This window comes from Diceros bicornis, chromosome 31, assembly GCF_020826845.1.
Source record: "Diceros bicornis minor isolate mBicDic1 chromosome 31, mDicBic1.mat.cur, whole genome shotgun sequence".
Lineage (NCBI taxonomy): Eukaryota > Metazoa > Chordata > Mammalia > Perissodactyla > Rhinocerotidae > Diceros > Diceros bicornis.
In genome coordinates, this window is record NC_080770.1 from 13,319,552 (window position 1) to 13,338,161 (window position 18,610).

The 18,610-nt window shown below is 38.0% G+C and overlaps 1 protein-coding gene across 1 annotated transcript; it reads right to left on the bottom strand.

Moving 5' to 3' along the window:
* Nucleotides 1–577: 577 nt before the first annotated feature.
* On the bottom strand, nt 578–10,463 carry OOSP1 (oocyte secreted protein 1). Its single transcript, XM_058527230.1, is given in 6 exon segments — nt 578–616; nt 1,471–1,499; nt 1,502–1,599; nt 2,761–2,858; nt 6,430–6,611; nt 10,388–10,463. Coding segments are annotated over 6 exon segments (522 nt in total).
* Between the last annotated feature and the right edge of the window lie 8,147 nt (nt 10,464–18,610).

Below are 18,610 nucleotides of genomic sequence, written 5' to 3' on the forward strand. Positions count from 1 at the left end.
TATTTTTTTTCCTCAATAGCATTTACTCCTTCCTGGAATACTGTAGAATTTACTTTTTGTTTTTTCATATTCTGTCTCCTCCTATTAAAATATAAACTCCAGGAGGGCATGTTCGTGGAATAAATAAATGAATACATGCTATTACCAGGTCCAACCATGACTAAACCTTAGCTAAGGGTATGAATCAGCCACAAAGGAAAGAAAAGTTAATAATTTTACCCTTAAAAACCTCTTTATAGTGAGCATCATAGCTTAAAATGACACACGTCAGCCCTTTAATAATTAGAGCCAGCCATGTAATAGGACACACTTTATTCATAAATAAGTCTCCATAAAGTTAAAAGCAGAGGCAGTGACTTTTTAGAAAAGGGAATATAAAAAGGCAACATGCCATTTTATTTAAAATTGCAAATTAGTTTTTTTAATGGAAGAGAATTGGGGTATCATTAAGTTCCATACCAGCTTCTGAGATTTCTACAAAATAGCACGTAAAATTCTTAGTCATGAATAGTCACTTCAGATTTGCCTCTGAACATAGGAGTGAACAACCCAATTCTTCTCTTGCAGTAAAGTTACATCATTTGATACACAAGGGAATATAACATTCAGATTCTCCCTAAAATGGAAAAAGACAGTAAAAAACAATTGGTTCCAATATAAACATTATTTAGCTCTTGCTAAGAACCTGCTATTCATAAGTAAAGCAGTTTATGTGTGTAGGGGATGGGGATGGGGAGAGAGGATGAAGATTGAAGGTGAGGGAAGAGAAGAATTTGCAAGAAAGGAAATAATCTATCCTTGAGACCATACCAAGTGTATAATAATTCAAGTGCAATGCATGTATAAGTGAATAAGGATGCTCTTGCCTCTGTAAACCAAGTACATCCAAAATGTTCTAAGACTATCCCAGTACCATGTGTAAAACATAGCTCCATCCCTTCATTAATAGCCCAAGATGAAAATATTGTGGATTTTCTGTAATATTCCTTCATATGTGACTTAAGAATGAAGAACTGTACTGCCTTATAGGCACTTGGCCCTTCCTAGAAGAAGCTGCAACCAAGCTTTATGGCACTTCTGTGTTCACTTCCCCAGAGATTATCACCATATCTAAGCTAGCATTTTGTAAGCGCAGTTTGACACTCGTTTTGTTTTAAGATTCAGAATTTTGTTGACACTGGAATTGATGGGTATTTCACCTTTGCATTGACCATAGAATTTCCTATGATGCCCTAGAAGGACAGCTCTTATTTATATGGGATCCCTGTCAGTTAGTGACAGATTAACAAAACCACCATGATCAGCAATACCTTCAACAAACACAGGAAATGCATGAATTTGCCATTCCTGAACTCTTTAAGCATAATACCTCTTAATACAAATACATGACATTTCCTTGCCAATTGTATGGGCTCTTATCTAGGACTTGCCTGGACAAAATCATAAAATGCCACCTCTGAGTGCCCTTACCATGACCGCACTGCAAAAGCAACTTCCGCGTCTTCATTTGCAACAAGTGCTTTTATTTTTATTTCCCATTTGGCAGCACTGCCGGTTTTATTATCTCTCCTTTTAACTTCATTTAAAAGAGGATACTGACTAAAATGAGACAAGAAAAGAGAAATATCACATAAGCCTAAGGAACTATTTAGACCCTAGTGTTTACAAGACTGAACTTGGGGCCGAATTCCTACTGAGTGGTTGTATTCATTTCTGCTTATTGTTCCAGAACATTACAGGCAGTGTTTGTGGTGCTAAGCAGCATGGGCTTAGAAACCAAACTCTGGGTTTACTTCCTGGTTCTACCATCTGCCAGCAAATGATCTTGAGCTAATAACTTAATTTCCCTGTGCCTCAATTTCCAATTTCCTCACCCATAAATTGGCATAATAGTATCTACCTCATTGAGTTGTCATGAAGAACAAACACAGTCATACAAGGAAAGTTCTTAGAACGGTGCCGGAATACGGTAAATGATTAATAAATGTTAGCTCCCATTTATTATTACTATTATCTGTGAGAAGAACCCTATGTAGTGTGGCTTTCCTATAATCATTGAGAGAAAAAAGAAAAATCTCAGTTCAAGATTTTAACCAGAAAACTCTAACGGAAAAATTGCCCAAAGAAAGTCCCGATGAGTATCAGAATTTTGCTAAGACCTGATCAAAGTTGTTATGATCTAAAGCTTGATTATCTTAGACTTTCTCAAAAGGTTCAATCAATAAGATACAAAAGAAATCTAATCTTGACCTGTGGATCTTGTTCTAGTAAGTTCCATCTCTCTCCCCAGATCTTCAGCCCAGCACAGTACCTACTGATCTTTAACTCCTTGGTGAGTTTATGTATCACTTAGACCTTGTTTCTTGTTTATCTCCTTCAGAAATCTTGAATGTGGGCTCAAACTTAAAACTACAATAACCTGATTTGGCTAGTTAAGATCCATCATATTTTCAGTAACCCTGATACTTGTATCAAACAATGAATCATCATCATTCCGTTTTTTACTGTTCCTAGTATTCTTATATCCTAGGGGACAAGTCTAATAACTTTTGAAGAATACAGGGCCAGGGATCAACAGATTGGTCTTCCCATTTGGGTTTTGAGTCCTCCTTCGCCAGTTAGGCAATTTAAACTTTCAGGTTAGTTTCTTTCTTTTTTTTTTAATTAAGGTATAATTGGCATACATCAGGTTTGGTTTCTTATCTGGAAGGTAAAGATGAAGGCAGTGGCCAGGACAAGAGTCTGGCACGCCATACTCACTTTCGGACAACACACAACAGTGGCATTTCAGCTCGGGCGCTGGAGTTTCTTGAGATATACTTGATTTTAGTTTTAAACAGAAGAGTCTCCTGGAGAGTCTAAGGGGACAAAGACAGGTTTTAAACATGTTTGTCTCAAGCGTCTCAGGAAATTTAAAGGCATTTGAATAAGAATGTATGGATCCTTCAAGCTCTCTAAAAATGGCCACACTCTCACTGAAGTGACTATAGACAGCATCTGTTTGTGGGACATCAGGCCATTTCCAAATGGACAGATGGGTTCAAGTCAGGCACAGTGCTTGTACATAAAAGACAACTAATACTTGTTAGTTGAAAGAGAAAGGATCTTTGTGATTCATGTTCAAGAAAGTGTGTTTACACCTCTTTTGGAGAAACGCCGTGGTAGCTGGAATACTGCTCAGTGGTAGAGGGCATGAGCTCTGAGACCATATGAATCCAGGCTGGAATCCGGGAGCTGCCTCTACTCACCATGAGTCCCTGGGAATTTTGTTTAAACAATTAAGTCTGTTTCCTTATCTCTAAAAAGAGCAGCAATCACGGTGGTGAGGAACAATAGTGATGAAGTTCTCAGCATCTGGTAAGCGCCTAATAGGAAGAATAGCTGGGGGGAAGGAGTTAAGACATTTAATAGCAAAATGCTTTCCTAGGAATGTTTAACATGTGATTCTCAATATAAGGCCCCGTCCTTGACTCCGTGGGAGGATTAGATGAATCAGAAGGAGTTATTCACATTATATGCTTTTAAATATAATGTTTCTCTTCCCTGAAGATATACCATGCTTCTTTTTAGATAATTTGAAAATATAAGGATAGATCAAATGGATTTCACCTACTGTCACCACCCACAGATGCTTCAGTTAATATATGGATACTTCCCCCTGCATTTTTTCCCCTCCAATCTGTATCAAAGTTGATGATGTTCCCCAAATTCTTGTGGTGGACCTGTAATTTGCCTCCCAGATCCCCCTTCAGTAAAGGGCCAGTCACCCCAGATGCTGGAATACTGTCACCAGATAGCCTTCATGTCTCCGCCCCTTGAGGAATTGTCACAGCTGCAGAGAGCTCTCTCCCTAAGGCCCCACCCCTCTCCTGGGTGGCCCACTTCCAGTGACTTATCCAGGAGGACTATGAAGCTCCCTGCAGGGTTAGCCAAAGCTGTCTTTGGGCATACATCACAGCTCAGCTTCCTTCTTTGCCCAATCTTCTTCTTTCTTTTTCCTTTCATAAATGCTGATCCCAAAGACACTTCTTTTTTTACTTTTTTAAATGAGATATAATTGATATATAATATAGTGTAAGTTTAAGGTATAAAATGTGTTGAGGGGCCGGCCCCGTGGCGCAAGCGGTTCAGTGCGTGCAGTCCATTGCGGTGGCCCAGGGATCGCTGGTTCGGATCCTGGGTGCACACCGACGCACCACTTGGTAAGCCTTGCTGTGGCGGCGTCCCATATAAAGTGCAGGAAGATGGGCACGGATGTTAGCCCAGGGCCAGTTTTCCTCAGCAAAAAAAAAAAAAAGAAAAAAAAGGGGAGGATTGGCAGATGTTACCACAGGGCTGATCTTCCTCACAAAAAAAGAAAAAATAATTTAAAAAATGTGTTGAATTGATACACATATATTGCAATATGATTACCACTGTAGTATTAGCTAACACCTTTATCACATCACATAATTATCGTTTCTTTTTTGTGGTGAGAAATTTAAGATTTACTCTCTTATCAATCTTCAAGTATATAATACAGGATTGTTAACTATAGTCACAATGTGTGCATTAGATCTGCAGAGCTCATTCATCTTCTAACTGCAAGTTTGTGCCCTTTGACTAACATCTCCCCAATTCCTCCACCTCCCAGCCCCTGGTAACCACCATTCTATTCTCTTTCTATGAGTTCAGCTTTTTAGATTCCACATATAAAGGAGATCATACAATATTTTTCTTTGCATGACTTATTTCACTTAGCATAATGTCTTCAAGGTCCATCTATATTGTCACAAATGGCAAGATTTTCTTCTCTTTCTTGGCTGAGTAATAGTCCATTGTGTATATATAGACATATATAGAGAGACATATATATAGCACAACTTGTGTATATATACATACACACACACAACTATATATATAGATATCACAACTTCTTTATCCAATCATCTTTTATGGATATTTAGGTTGTTTCCATATCTTGGTTATTATAAATAATGCTGCAATGAACATGGAAATGCAGATATCTTTTCGATATCCTGTTTTCATGTTCTTTGGATATATACCCAGAAGTGGAATTGCTGATCATATGGATAGAAAGTCCTAGAGACTCAACCAGAAAACTCAGTGAATCAAGGAATTAAGTAAAGTTGTAGGATATAAAATCAACATACAGAAATCAGTTGCATTTCCATACACTAACAACAAAATAACTGAAAAAGCAATAAAGAAAACAATCTCATTCACAATGGCATCAAAAATAATAAAATCCTTAGGAAAAAATTTAACTAAGGAAGTAAAAGATCTATACACCAAAATCTACAGGACTTTGATAAAAGAAATTGAAGACACAAAGGAAAGATCTCTCATGTTCATGGATTGGAAGAATTATTATTAAAATGTCCATACTACCCACAGCCATTCATAGATTCAATGTAGTCTCTATCAAAATCCAAAATGGCAGAAATACGGAAACATTTTCCTAAAGTTTGTATTGAACCACAAAAGACCTTGAATAACCAAAGCAATCCCGAGAAAAATAAAGCCAGAGGCATCACACACCCTGATCTCTAACTATGCTACATCCAGTTCAAGATGGTGATGTAGGAAGATGGTGAACTCACTTCCTCCCACAGACACACTGAATCTACGGCTATATATGGAACAATTTCTTCTGGAAAAAAACAAACGATACTACAAAGCTGTAGTAATCAAAGCAGTATGGTACTGGCATAAAAGTGGACACTTCTTAATAAACATTCTGCATGATCAATTCCATCTCAAATTTTGCTTTCTGTGGACACCAGTCTGTGACATTCAGCTAGGCCTGACAAAGTTCTATTACTTCTCCTAACATTTCATTTGGGAGAGTGAAAATAACGTTACAGCAAAGTTTCACTGAATGAAAATTCATTAAAATGAACTTAAAATTCATTTTAAATTAAGCCAAAATTCCAACTATATTTTTAGCAGTGGTCTGCATAACAGATCTTTCAGTGTGCCCATTAAGGCACACCAAAAGCTCTGGTGAACGGGGCTTGTGGCTGGTAAAGTATTAAACATTCTGATGCTTGCCTAGTGTTACTCCCTTCTTCTGTTTGCCCTTGGCCAAATTTCATGAATTTTATTGTCTCACTAGTTTGAGAAACTGCTTGAGAAACTTGTGATGCATGGAAAATGCTTTTCTCTTCCTACACCTGTCAACTCCCTGACTTGCTCCATCACTGAGTTTCATATCTATGAGGGACATATTCGAGTTTGTAGTTACTGCCCTACAAGAAGAAAAAAGTATTTATCATCTCCTTCCTTAATTTCCTCTGTCCTGAATGTGACTATTAGAGATATCAGTCTAGCCATATTACAAATAGAAACTTAGTGACTTCTGGTTTATAGGTCTGTTGAGGAATCATAAAACACTCAGGTTTTAGGTAAAATAGCCACTTCTCTTACTTTGGTTACGATGCCACAGTCATGAGGATGGTAGAAAAATTCATAGTAAACATCCCGCCAAACGTCAGTGACAGGGCAGTCATCTCCTAGAAATGCTTCATTGGGGTTCATATACAAATTGTGGAATATTGTGGGTTTAATCCTGGCATAGAACCAAAAGTTGGTGCATTGTACTTGCACAGCTAAGAAGTAGAAAAGAGAAACTTTCTGTTAATATTGCTATTACATAATAAGCTCAGAAAAATTTAGCATAGCCAGTTAATACAAATGAAGAGATCATCCCTCCACTAAAATAAAACATGTCTTAGAAATGAGCAAGTCTGTAAAAAATGGTCTCCATATTTTGCTTTGTCCTCTGAAAATACTCATACAAACATACATCTTTCAAAGAGCCTCTCAAGTGAATCAATATATGAAAAGTTAATACAAAATAAGACCTTATGATCCAACTCTCCAGTTGTCTTTTATAGAGCTGGCATCATAAGAATATATCTATATTATAGCATTCATGCTAAGTGTAGAGCATGTTTGATCTCCCATGTTGAACTGAAGTCCTCTAAGCAAGCCATTGTTTCCATGTTTGTATCCACAGCTTGATGATATATAAAAGGAGGCACTGAGTGTTGATGCAGCAATAAAGACTTATCCAGAAAACTAAAACCTAGCAACTAGGCTTTTATAGAAATTGAGTACCTATAGTGCTTTATCCTTCCCCTTCTAACTTGAAATACCTGGACAGTAATTACTTTTAATCTGAAAAAGGGAACAATTTTCTGATAGAATCTTCTATCCGAGCTAGGTTCCAGGAGAAGAGAATTAGAATAACCTAGAAATTATGGGATTGGGTAGGACATGAGAGAAAAGAGTCAGGTTGACTATGTATCTAGTCCCCATTAAAGATAAATTCTCTCAGTTGCATTTAGGATATTGGAAGGAGCCCCAGAGGATACTGAGAACTCACTAGCCAAATGGAAACTATATAAACCTACAATCTTTTCACTGAAGGAGATATACAGATTGCAAATAAGCACATGAAAAAGATGTTCAACATCATTAGCCATTATGGAATTACAAATTAAAATCACAGTGAAATATGACTACACACCTTTCAGAACAGCTAAAATAAAAATATGACATCAAATGCTGACAAGGATGTGGAGAAACTGGACACTCATATATTCCTGGTGGCCGTGTAAAATGATATAACCACTCTGGAAAACAGGTTCTCAATTTCTTTAAAAACTAAACATACAACCACCATACGACCCAGCAGTTAAACTCTTGGGCATTTATCCCAGGGATATAAAGATTTACATTCACATAAAGTGTATACAAACATTTATCATAGTTTTATTCATAATAGCCAAAAACTAGAAACATCCCAGGTGTTTTCCAATGGATAAATAGTTAAACAAACTATGGCACATCTATGCCATGGAATACCACTCAGCAATAAAAAAGAATGAGCTGTTGATACATACAACAACATGGATGAATCTCCAGAGAATTATGCTAAGTGGAAAAATCCAATCCCAAAAATTAATATACTGTATGACTCCATTTATGTAACATTCTTGAAATAAGATTATAGAAATGAAGAACAGATTTATGGTTGCCACAGATAAAAGGACTGGGATGGGAGGAGGGGAAGGTTGGCAGACGGAGTTCAGGAGGGAAGTAGAAATGGCTCCCAAAGGGCAACATGGCACATGAGAGATCTTTGTTGTGATAGAAATGTTCTGTCACTTGGCTGTAACAAAGTCAATATCCTGACATAACATTATATTATAGTTTTGCAAGACGTTACCACTGGATGAAACTGAGTAAATGGTACACTTGATCTCTCTGCCTTATTTTTATACAACTGTCATGTATTACCCAATTGCATATGAATCTACAATTATCTAAAAATAAAAAGGTTAAAAAAATTTAAAGCCTGGGTTATTGTTATTTCACACTCAGGTTGTCAAAAAGTAAGACATCTATAAGCACCAAGTGTTGGCAAAAACCAGAAGAAGGAAGAGCTTTCATTCTTCTAGGAAGGCTGTAAACTGGCTCACCACAAGAACAACTGAGCAAGACTGAGTTGGTTTTCAGATCTGCACACCCTGTGGCCTCATGATTCTATTCCTGAGTATGCAAAAAATACTCAAGCACAAACACTACTTGTCACAGCCAAACATCGGAAAAATTCTACCTATCAACAGGAGAATAGAAACAATTTACGATGGATTCATTCAATAGAATACCATATAGTAGTTAAAACAAACCAAAACTATACTTACAAATCTCTAATGTTGAACCAAAAAAAGCTGTAGAATAAAACAGAAATTAAAGTGCAATGCCTGCAAAATGTATTTATGGATCCATAAATTTGACATAAAACTGTAAAAGGCACCGAGAAATGAATAATTACCAAACTCACATCTGGGCCAAGAGGAAGAGAATAGCATCAGGGATGGCCATGAGGACTTCAACTCTACCTGAACTTTTACTTCTATCAGAAAACAAAATTTAAGCAAATGTAGCAAATTATTATGGATTTAATAAAGCTGGATAGTGGGTTTAATGTAAGCCCTGACAATTGGCTTTTCTTTTTGTAATGCAGGTGCCTGACTTAAGCTTTCATTGCCAAGGCATACATTTCAAAGAGGCATCTGCTTCAATGAAGGCAATCTGGAATAAACACATTGCCAGCCACACGACTAGATAAAGAGCCGGGACACGTAGCCCCAACCCTACACCGTGAGGTTCCTTTGTTTTAGAAACCCTGGTTGATTTAGATAACTGGCCATTTGGGCCACTTTTTTTTTCTCTCTTCCAGCACTTTAAATTCCCGCTCCTATGTTTTAAATTCGCAAAACCCTAGATTCCCACCCTCGACCCCAATAAAAGCAGAACCCCAGGCCTATGCTCTTTTTCTCTCTCCCCCTGCAACCTCTGTGTGGCCCCAGGTGTGTCTGGTACACCCCAGGGCCTGTAAGTAATAAACTTTTTTTCTTCAAGGTTTCCTAATGGTTATTGCAGAAGGGAATTTTGCAATCATAATAAGAACCAAAAGGTCTGTCCAATCATAATGTAGATTGGGAAAGAGGCGATGCCTGTTCGTGGCTCACACCAGGACCCAGGTGAGTGCCCCCAGGCATTTCTAGCCGATAGCATTATGGCTGAGATGGCACAAAAGTGGGTCAATGATTATTTATATGATTTCTTATAGTTGTCTGTTTTAAATATTTCCTAAATAAAGGAAAGAAAGAAAGAATAATGAATACACTGAGATCCTTACAAGTACACACACAGCAGGTCTGTGTGGTCTTGTCAAACAGGTAACTTGATAAGAACACACACACTCTTACTGCAACTCTGAAATTTCAACATCAGAAACTGACAGCCAAAGTTTATACTTAGGGTGACCAACCATCCCAGTTTGCTCAGGACAGGAGACTTTCCGTGCCAAAACAGGGAAGCCATGAGGAAAACCCAGATGGTCACCCCACATAGAAAGGGCTGGATGCTCCCTCTCAAACACAATGGATTTATAAAGAATAATGTAAAGGACAACTGAGCATCTGATAAGGCTTCCTTCCTGTATGTCACACTCAACAGAGTCCTGAGGACCTGCCATCACCCGTGGGAGTCTCCTTATATTCAACCCACTTCAACTATTTAAGTCCCCAGAACCTGACATGGTCTGAAAGGGGTCAGAAGAGAAGAGGAGTTGAGGAAAGAAAGAAACTTTCAAGTTTGGGCACATTCTCTAGTCTCACGACTAGTATTCAAGAGAAGAAACATGACATCCCAAGATCAAGCATCTAAAAGAAACCTGCACTTCACGCATCCTTAGCTATTTCTAGGAGTCAACTAGGCCCAAACTGTGAATAATCCAAAAGCCACATTGGAGGCCCCCATCTTTCAGCATTTGTTCAGAAACTCCTAGTCTCCAAGTCATATGTTGTACCTGACCAATCCTCAGCACAGGTCCATATCATAGAAAAAAGGAGAAAGAGCCCTCTTAACCCCACGAAAGTCTTCATTGGCCCCGATTGGAAACAAAATCCCACTCAGGAAACAGGAAGTTGGGAGGAGAGGTGGCCTTATAAGCCAAAATGGCTGAACCACACTTAAGTGTGAGTAATTAACTACCAACTTCAGACAGCACACACATGCCGTAAATATATCATTAGTTCATTATATAAAACAACACTTTTATTCAAATATCAAATAATGTGAGCAAAAGTAAAGTAAAATGTGCTATTTGAGTGTTCTCACGGAACAAGGAATTTTGTGAGCCTACAAAAGTGCCTGTGAAACTCACACACAAATTGTAATGATGACTATTGAAGTATAAGAGGTAGGTCTTTTAGATGTGATTCAAAGATCAATGGAAGGCTCTGCTTCACTCGCTTTAGAGTCTAAATCATCAAATATGGAGTTATTTTTAGGCACTAAGGCTTATTTCATTAAAACTCTCTATTATCTTGTAATGTCTATCTCCCTGTCTGAGCACTAAAAAAAAAAATAACTGTAAGAGAATTTAATTGTCCTGTGCACCTGAGAAGGCAAAGCCCTGAGAATTTGGGGATTACAGGACTGATTTCTCCTACTTTCACCTTATTCTACCAACCAACCTCTAAACAGTGGCTCTCAAACTTAACAGACATCAGAATCACCTGGAGAGCGTATTGAAGCTCAGCTCCCATAGCTGAGCCCCACCCAATTCTGATTGAGTAAAACTGGAGTGGATTGGAAAATCTGCAGTCCTAACAAGTTTCCAGGTGATGCCAATAGTGTCCAGGGACCACACTTTGAGAATCACTGCTCTAAAGGGTTTGTCTTCAGAGGACATGCTGAGTTGATGCCCATTAGCAGTTCTTCTCAAACTTTAAGGAGCGTACACATCACCTGTGGATCTTGTTAAAACTCATATTCTGATTCAGAAGGTCTGGGGTAGGGGCTGAAATTCTGCATTTCTAACAAACTCTCAGGTAATACCAATTATGCTGGTTTGTAAATCATTTTTAGCAAAGCATGAAAAGACTTCTGCAGCATTTAGATTCCTCTCTTCAAAACGGAAGGTGCAACTGAAAATGAGAAATTCAAAATCATATTAAGAAAAGGAATCTGAATGAATATTTGGTTTAAATGCATTCTGCTTTTTTTCCCCTCTATCTCACCAGTTACTAGAATTCCACAATTTTGTGCTGTTTTAATAGAATACGAGAAGCAGAAATTAGAAATGATTAGATAAATGCATTTAACTATCCTTAGTATTATATGGATTTTATAGCTACATTCACAGTCTGTTCTAAAAGTAAAGGCCTCTGAATGATGGGATCTTCAAGGGCAGGGACCATTCCCTTGTATTTTCACATCTGCAGAACTTGGCAAACCTGGTATCCGATAACAGATCAGGAGAGGAGAAGCAGTAAAAAAGAAAGAAATACAGTTAATTAACATTTTTTTCTATTTAAGAGTTTACCAAATATTTACATTCCACTTGAGTATGGGTATAAATATATTTTAATTTTAATAATAATTATGCTTTTTAAATTATATGTGTATTAGAATAAAAAGCATATTAAAACACCATTACATAGATCTTGCCATCTAGATGGACAATGCTAAAAACAGGCCAATGAGGGTCAAGCTTTGTGCGCAGGTACGTACATCAATGTCTCCAACTTTCAGTAACACAATCTTAACCCCCAAATCTGCTGTCAAAATTGACAATAGTGAAGCCATTTTAAAATAGAGTCGGAGCTGCCTTTCCAGAGAAACTGCCTTGCTGACTGAACCTTGGACTGGGCCAAACCTTTGGACTGAGCCAAAATGGCAATTGTTTTACAAGCAATTGTTTGAGAAGTCAGCAGAAGAATGGACACCCTGATCACAAAGACTGAGGATTGTGGACTTTCTGAAGATAGAATCAATAGTCAATCAATGGTTAGCAAAGACTAGCTCTCTGCCTCCAACTCCAATTAAGGTTCTTTGTAATACAACCTCCCTTCTTTGCCTTTAGAAGCCCCTGACTTTTACCCCCTCATGGGACATGTTTGGGTTTCTACTTGAATCTGTGCTCCCTGGATTGCAATTCTTTGATTCCCAAATAAACGCTCTGCCTCTTACACTGGTGTCTGATTTTGAAGGTTGACACTGCCAATACGCAAAACTGTGATTTTTAGCAAATTGTTAGCAAACTGGTAAGGAAATCAGTGGTTTAAATCTTTAAATTACCTGGTTAACTCTCTAGCAGAGCAGTACTTTCAGTGTGAGGATGGAGGCAATGAAGAGGTGGTTGTCTATGTCTCTATATTATTTTTCTTAATTCTACTCATCAGCCTCTATCTTCAGGCTTTCATGATCTTTTTTTTTTAATAAATCCCTACTTGCTTTCTATGCCCTGAACAAAAATATCCTTTCTCTATTTTAAGTACTCTTTTAAAAAACATTTTAAACTAAGTTTTAGTACTTACAGAAATTATGTTAATAATATAAGTCTTAGTAAGAATATATTTCAATTTTTGGAGCGCAATGGTTTGGAGTACAGGAAATAGCAGGCAGGTGAGATAGGACCTTCTCCTCCTTACCCACTATGTTTGAGGTTCTAGAAACGTCCAGACTTATTGAGGGTGATGATCTAACCTACAGGCCAAACTTAAGGTTTTCCAATTGTCCTCAGTGTGTCTTTTTATGGCTATTTATTGTATTCTGAATACAATAAAGATCGATGCATTGTTTTTGGTTATTATATCTCTTTAATCTTCTATAATGTACTGAAGTCCACGCCTCGACTTTTTCAGTTTAGATTTTTATTACCTTTTTTCTTGCTTTTTAAAAATTAAGGCAAAATTTACAAACAGTAAAATTCACTCTTTTTAAGTCTACAATTCCATGAGTCTAGATGAATATGTGCAATCATGTAACCACCACAATCAAGATATACAACATTTCCATCACCCCAAAATGTTCCCAAATGCCTCTTTGCAGTCAACAATTCTCCCTTCTCCATCCTCAGGCAACCACATGTTTGTTTTCTTCCCTGTAATTTTGTCTTCTCCAAAATGTCCTTTAAACGGAATCATACAGTATGTAGCCTTTTGCATCTGGTTTCTTTCACTTAGCTTAATGTTTTTGAGATTCATTCAAGCTGTTAGAGACAACAGTAGTTTGTTCCTCATTATTGCTGAGTAGTGTTTCATTGTATGTCTGTTCCACTAGTTGTTTAATCATTTATGAGTTGATAGACATTTAAGCTGTTTCCAGTTTGGGGTTATTATGAATAAAGCTATAAACATTTATACATGGATCCTTGTATAGATGTGTTTGCATTTCTCTTGAGTAAATACTCAGAAGTGGGATTGCTGGGTTGTATGACAAGTGTATGTTTAAATTTTGTAAAGAAATTGCTAATCTGTTTTCCAAAATGATTGTGTCATTTTAGAATCTCACCAGAAATTTAGGAGAATTCAAGTTGCTCCATATCCTCACCAGTACTTGGTGTTATGGGTCATTCTAATTTTTGCCATTCTAGTAGGTATGTAGTGGTCTCTCATTGTGGTTTAAATTTGCATTTTTCTAATAAATAATGATATTGCACAACTTTTCATGTGCATCTTTGCTGTCTGTATATCTCTTTTGAAGAAGTGTTTGTTCATATATTTTGCTGATTTTTATTGAGTTATTTTTCATCTTGCTGAGTTGTGCCTCCTGACTTTTTTGTTTTTTATGAAGATGTCTTTTTAGAAGAATCATGGATAGTTGTCTTAAGACTCACACTCAGAATCTGTCTGATTGTTTCCTCATAATTAGACTTAAGTTAAACCCTTTTGGCAATAATAAATCATAAATGATGTTGTGTCCTTGTAGTAAAGTAAAAGATCTCATAAGCTTATTTATATATCATTTTCATTGCCCATCTTTCTAATTTTTTTTCTTTTTTATTATGTTATAGAGTTCTTTATATATTAGGCAGATTACACTTTTATCTGTGATATAAGATGCAAATATTTTCCTCCCAGGCAGTTATTTGCCTTTTGACTTTACTTGTGATAATTTTGCCTCAAAGTTTGTTTAATTTTTTTTTCAAGTTTTATTTGGTCATATTTTACTTATTGCTTCTGGACTATAAGTCATAGTTAGAACAGATTCCTCCACATCTAGTTAGTAAAATAATTAATACAAGCAGGCTAAGTACACAATGGACTCTGTATTTGGAGCAGGGTGTAGCCAGTACAGGGCCACTAAATCACTACCCTATGTCATTTGTACTTCTCTGTCCTTTGTTTGTTTATATCCAACGTGGCCCCCAGACACCTAACTGATTCATATTAACTCTCAGCTAAGTGGCTAGTAACACTAAAATATTTCAGCTATGTCCCATTAACACTTGTATGCAGGCAGGAAATAAGAAAAGAAAGAAGGAAATCTCTCACTAGCTAAGGTTTTCAGTGGTCCCACCTACAGGCCTGTCTCCCTGAGTAAAGGAGACAGAATACCTCAGTCTCACTCTCAGCAAGCCCTGGACCAGGGTTCTGCCAACATTCCCTTCCAGAGGCTCAAGAGACTGAGCCACTGAAAGGGATATTCCTGTTTGCATCTCCTATATGTGTCAAGATACTCCTATAAGCATCTACATCCTCTCCTTCTTCTTGCCTTGGGTTTAAAGTTCCATTTCTATTTTGCCAGATTTTTTTTTTACAAAAAGAATTATTTCCCTTGGAAAATTTACAGGATAGGTGACAAGTTACGCAGAGAATCCCGAACATTCCCACAGTTCTCTTAATGGCTCAGTAATTTTTTTTACAGCATCTCTAGGTCAAAAGAAATACCTACTGGCTCCATTTATTAAATAGTTATGTAAAAACTAACTTAGTAAATATTTAAGCCCTAACAACTTCATAGCCATTTGAAAACATTAAAACACATACATTGAAAGAAAATTTAATATGTTTATTTTATTGTGTAAATAACCACAATTACTAACAGAATGTGTATGCCCGTTCAACAACGCACAGCTTCTCAAATCCTAAAATCAGATTGGACATCAACACTCTTGTTTTTTGTTCCACATTGATTTTCCCACGGTGATTGCTTTTGTTTCTTATCACAGCAACCACTGCACCCCCAGCTTGACAAAGGCATGGCCTCATTAAAAGGACTTTGTGCCATCAAATGTTGGAACTGTGGGTTACTGTGAGCTAGTAGTTTGCACAGCGCCTGACAGTTGTCAAGTATCACTGTGTCCCTGGAAATTTTAAAATATTCTCTGGTACCCCTGGGAGTTCAGTGCAGTGACTCTGAGCTCCTCAAAGCAAAATAAACATACATTACATACTCTGAAAAACTTTAGAAAAAGTTGATCACAATGGCTATCACCAAGGAATGTGTTAGATGGGACTTTAATTTTATATTTTTAACCTTTTGCATTACATGCCTTTTATACTATTTCATGGATTTTCTTAAAGCCACCTAGTAAATAGTAATCTCCCACCACTGCTGACTGAATACACGTAAAACTTAGTTACTAGGCTTGCTGGACCTGGAATAACTTTAAAGTCATTCTCTAAAATCAATGACGTTTCGGATCTAACTATCTGGTGCTTCTCAATCGGTGAAACAGGGGAGAAAATGAACAACACCATAGTGTATGGGGATGTAGCTAAAAGCTGCATGCTTGAAATACAGTTTTATTCTAAGTATTCATAGAAGTTGCCTTTCCTTTCCACAATGCCATCCTCTTTATTTGCATTTTAAATATCATTTTAAATTGTTTTCCAGATAAATCATTAAGTACCTCTCTGACAGATTCTCCAGGAAATTTTTCCATATCCATCCTTTCTCTGACTATATTGTGGCACATGATAGCACAGCCACATGTGCATCATGTGGCACATGATAGCACACTGGGATTGTATAAATCCCAGTATGGGAAGAACAATGCTACTGGAGAAACTAATAAATATTTTCATAGGAACCAACTTGAAGAAATTTTCATAGATCATAGGAATTTTGAAAATCTTCCAATTAAACAGACTCTCCAGGAGCTACTCATTGCTCACCTGGGAGCATCCATTGGAGCTAGTACACCACAGTGTCTCTCTGGGGATATGTAAATCCTGGTTATATCAAAGAGTTACACTGTCTGACCTCTGAAGAGGATGTTAAGAAATCAAGTAAGAGAATGAGACTCTACCAGGTTGATTGTTTACAAAATGTAGAAGCAGTCAAGTTTGGACCTCCTGGCCCTGTTGGCTTCTCTTTCCAGGGTTGATAATATTGGGCAAGTCCTACAGCTACTGGTGCAGACTCTACCAGCATCCCAAGTAAACTTATTTAAAAAATAAAAAACATAAACTGGGAAAAAATGGTTCCAACAGTGAGTGATGAAATACACCATCAGGTCAGAGCTTTGTGGCCTCCCTAAGTCATCCCATATAGTATCAGAAATTGGCTTGCAAATGACATTTATTTGAGCACTTCAAAGGTCTTGGAAAACACAGTTCTACGGTCACTACATAAAGCTGTGTTGTGTTCACTTTATATGACACTATGGGTTTTCTATCCCCAAGTGATCAAGAAAGGGTCAGACTTCAGGAGCTGGAGCTGACAATATGTTTAAAGGCTTTCTCTCTCTTTGGCAAACTGGGTTAATTGAATACATCTGAGTGTGGCATCGGCTATAAGAACACTTCATGTTTCCCAGCTTCTCTCAACTTCCTGTTGCCTGAAGAGCTCTTAGCCCCGGGTCCAGCACAATGAAGGCCTTTGTGGAGTTAGGAGGGCCACTGCTGCTACTTGCTTCCTTGATTTGGACGTGTTCTGGACAAGAGCCAGGTATTACAGTGGACCCTGACTGATGGTGCTTTGAAGGGGTAGTTTCTCATGACCATGAGTCGTGGAGCTTCTGGTGCTTGGACTTGATTGCCTCCCCTAAAAATTAAGAACTCGATAACCCTCATAGCCCCATGCTTTATCTTCCCCTTGGACCCAGCTAACGCTGATGAATGTGTGAAGGAATATTGCACTCAAGTGGTTGTTATTTTCTCTGCAGGTTCTCAGAACTAGTCTCTCCTCTTTTCCTCCCATTTCTTCCTACTTGTCAGCTAATGGAGTTTCCCACTAAGTCATCCTGGGACCATCTGCTCTTTCACATGACTTCCTCTTCCCATTGCTGGTGTCTTCTCTGCTCTCTCACCACTTCACACCTGGATTACTTAATCACACATTCTTAACTGGCCTCCCTCATCTAATTGCCTCTCTTTGCCTCCAGAACGTCACTGCATAAATTTTCTTAAGATACGACTCTGACCAAACTCCTTCTTAAAAACTCCAGTGCTTCCCCGCAGCCACCTGGGTACGGCCTAGACTGGCCTTCAGGATGCCATAAAGACTGACCTCAGGCTACCCTCAGATCCCATGCGTCTAATTGCTCCCCAAAGAGGGACTTTCAGATTGCTTGTTTCCCCGCTGGTGTTGCAGAGTCTCACCCCAGCACCCAGAGAGAATCCGGTGCAGAGCCCACCATAACATACCCAGGCCGTGTAGACCACGGAGACTTGGTCGTCTCAAAGGATGCAGATTTTAACTTAACAAATCTTGCAGATACATAAGCTATTCTAAATGCTCAGAAGGAAAAGTAAAAGTAAGGATGGATTACGAATGCACGTAACAAGTGGAATTGATGTGGTTCTAGGGGGGCAGGAGAGGTTTCCTGGAGAAGTCATATTTGAGGTAGGACCTTGGGGATGACATTATCTTTACTTAGGGGAAGGTTTGGGTGGTGGGGAGCAGGGAACACTCTGCTTTTTCCTTTAAGTTAAAAAAAAAAAAAAGGTTTTGCAAAATGCCACTATTTCAGAAGTGGTGATCTGTGTCCAGGCTGATGAAATATGCCAATGTGAATGGAATAGAAAGGTTGAAAAAAAGTGATTTGAAAGTGATTTGAAAAGGGGAAGACAGGGCAGTGGAGAATTTTGAGATGGTGGGGGGATGGGTGTAAGCAAGAAGACCATTCGCTTCACACAGAGCATTCTCTGAAAGCAAGCCTTTCTGATATTTAGGGTAATGTGCTGTCACAGTGGTTATTAGAGGGCTGATGAAAAATGTAGACACTGTGTGAAAGCTAGGAATGGGATGTTTGGGTTTATGACTGAAACATCAGGACTCAGAAGTGAAGCGGGTA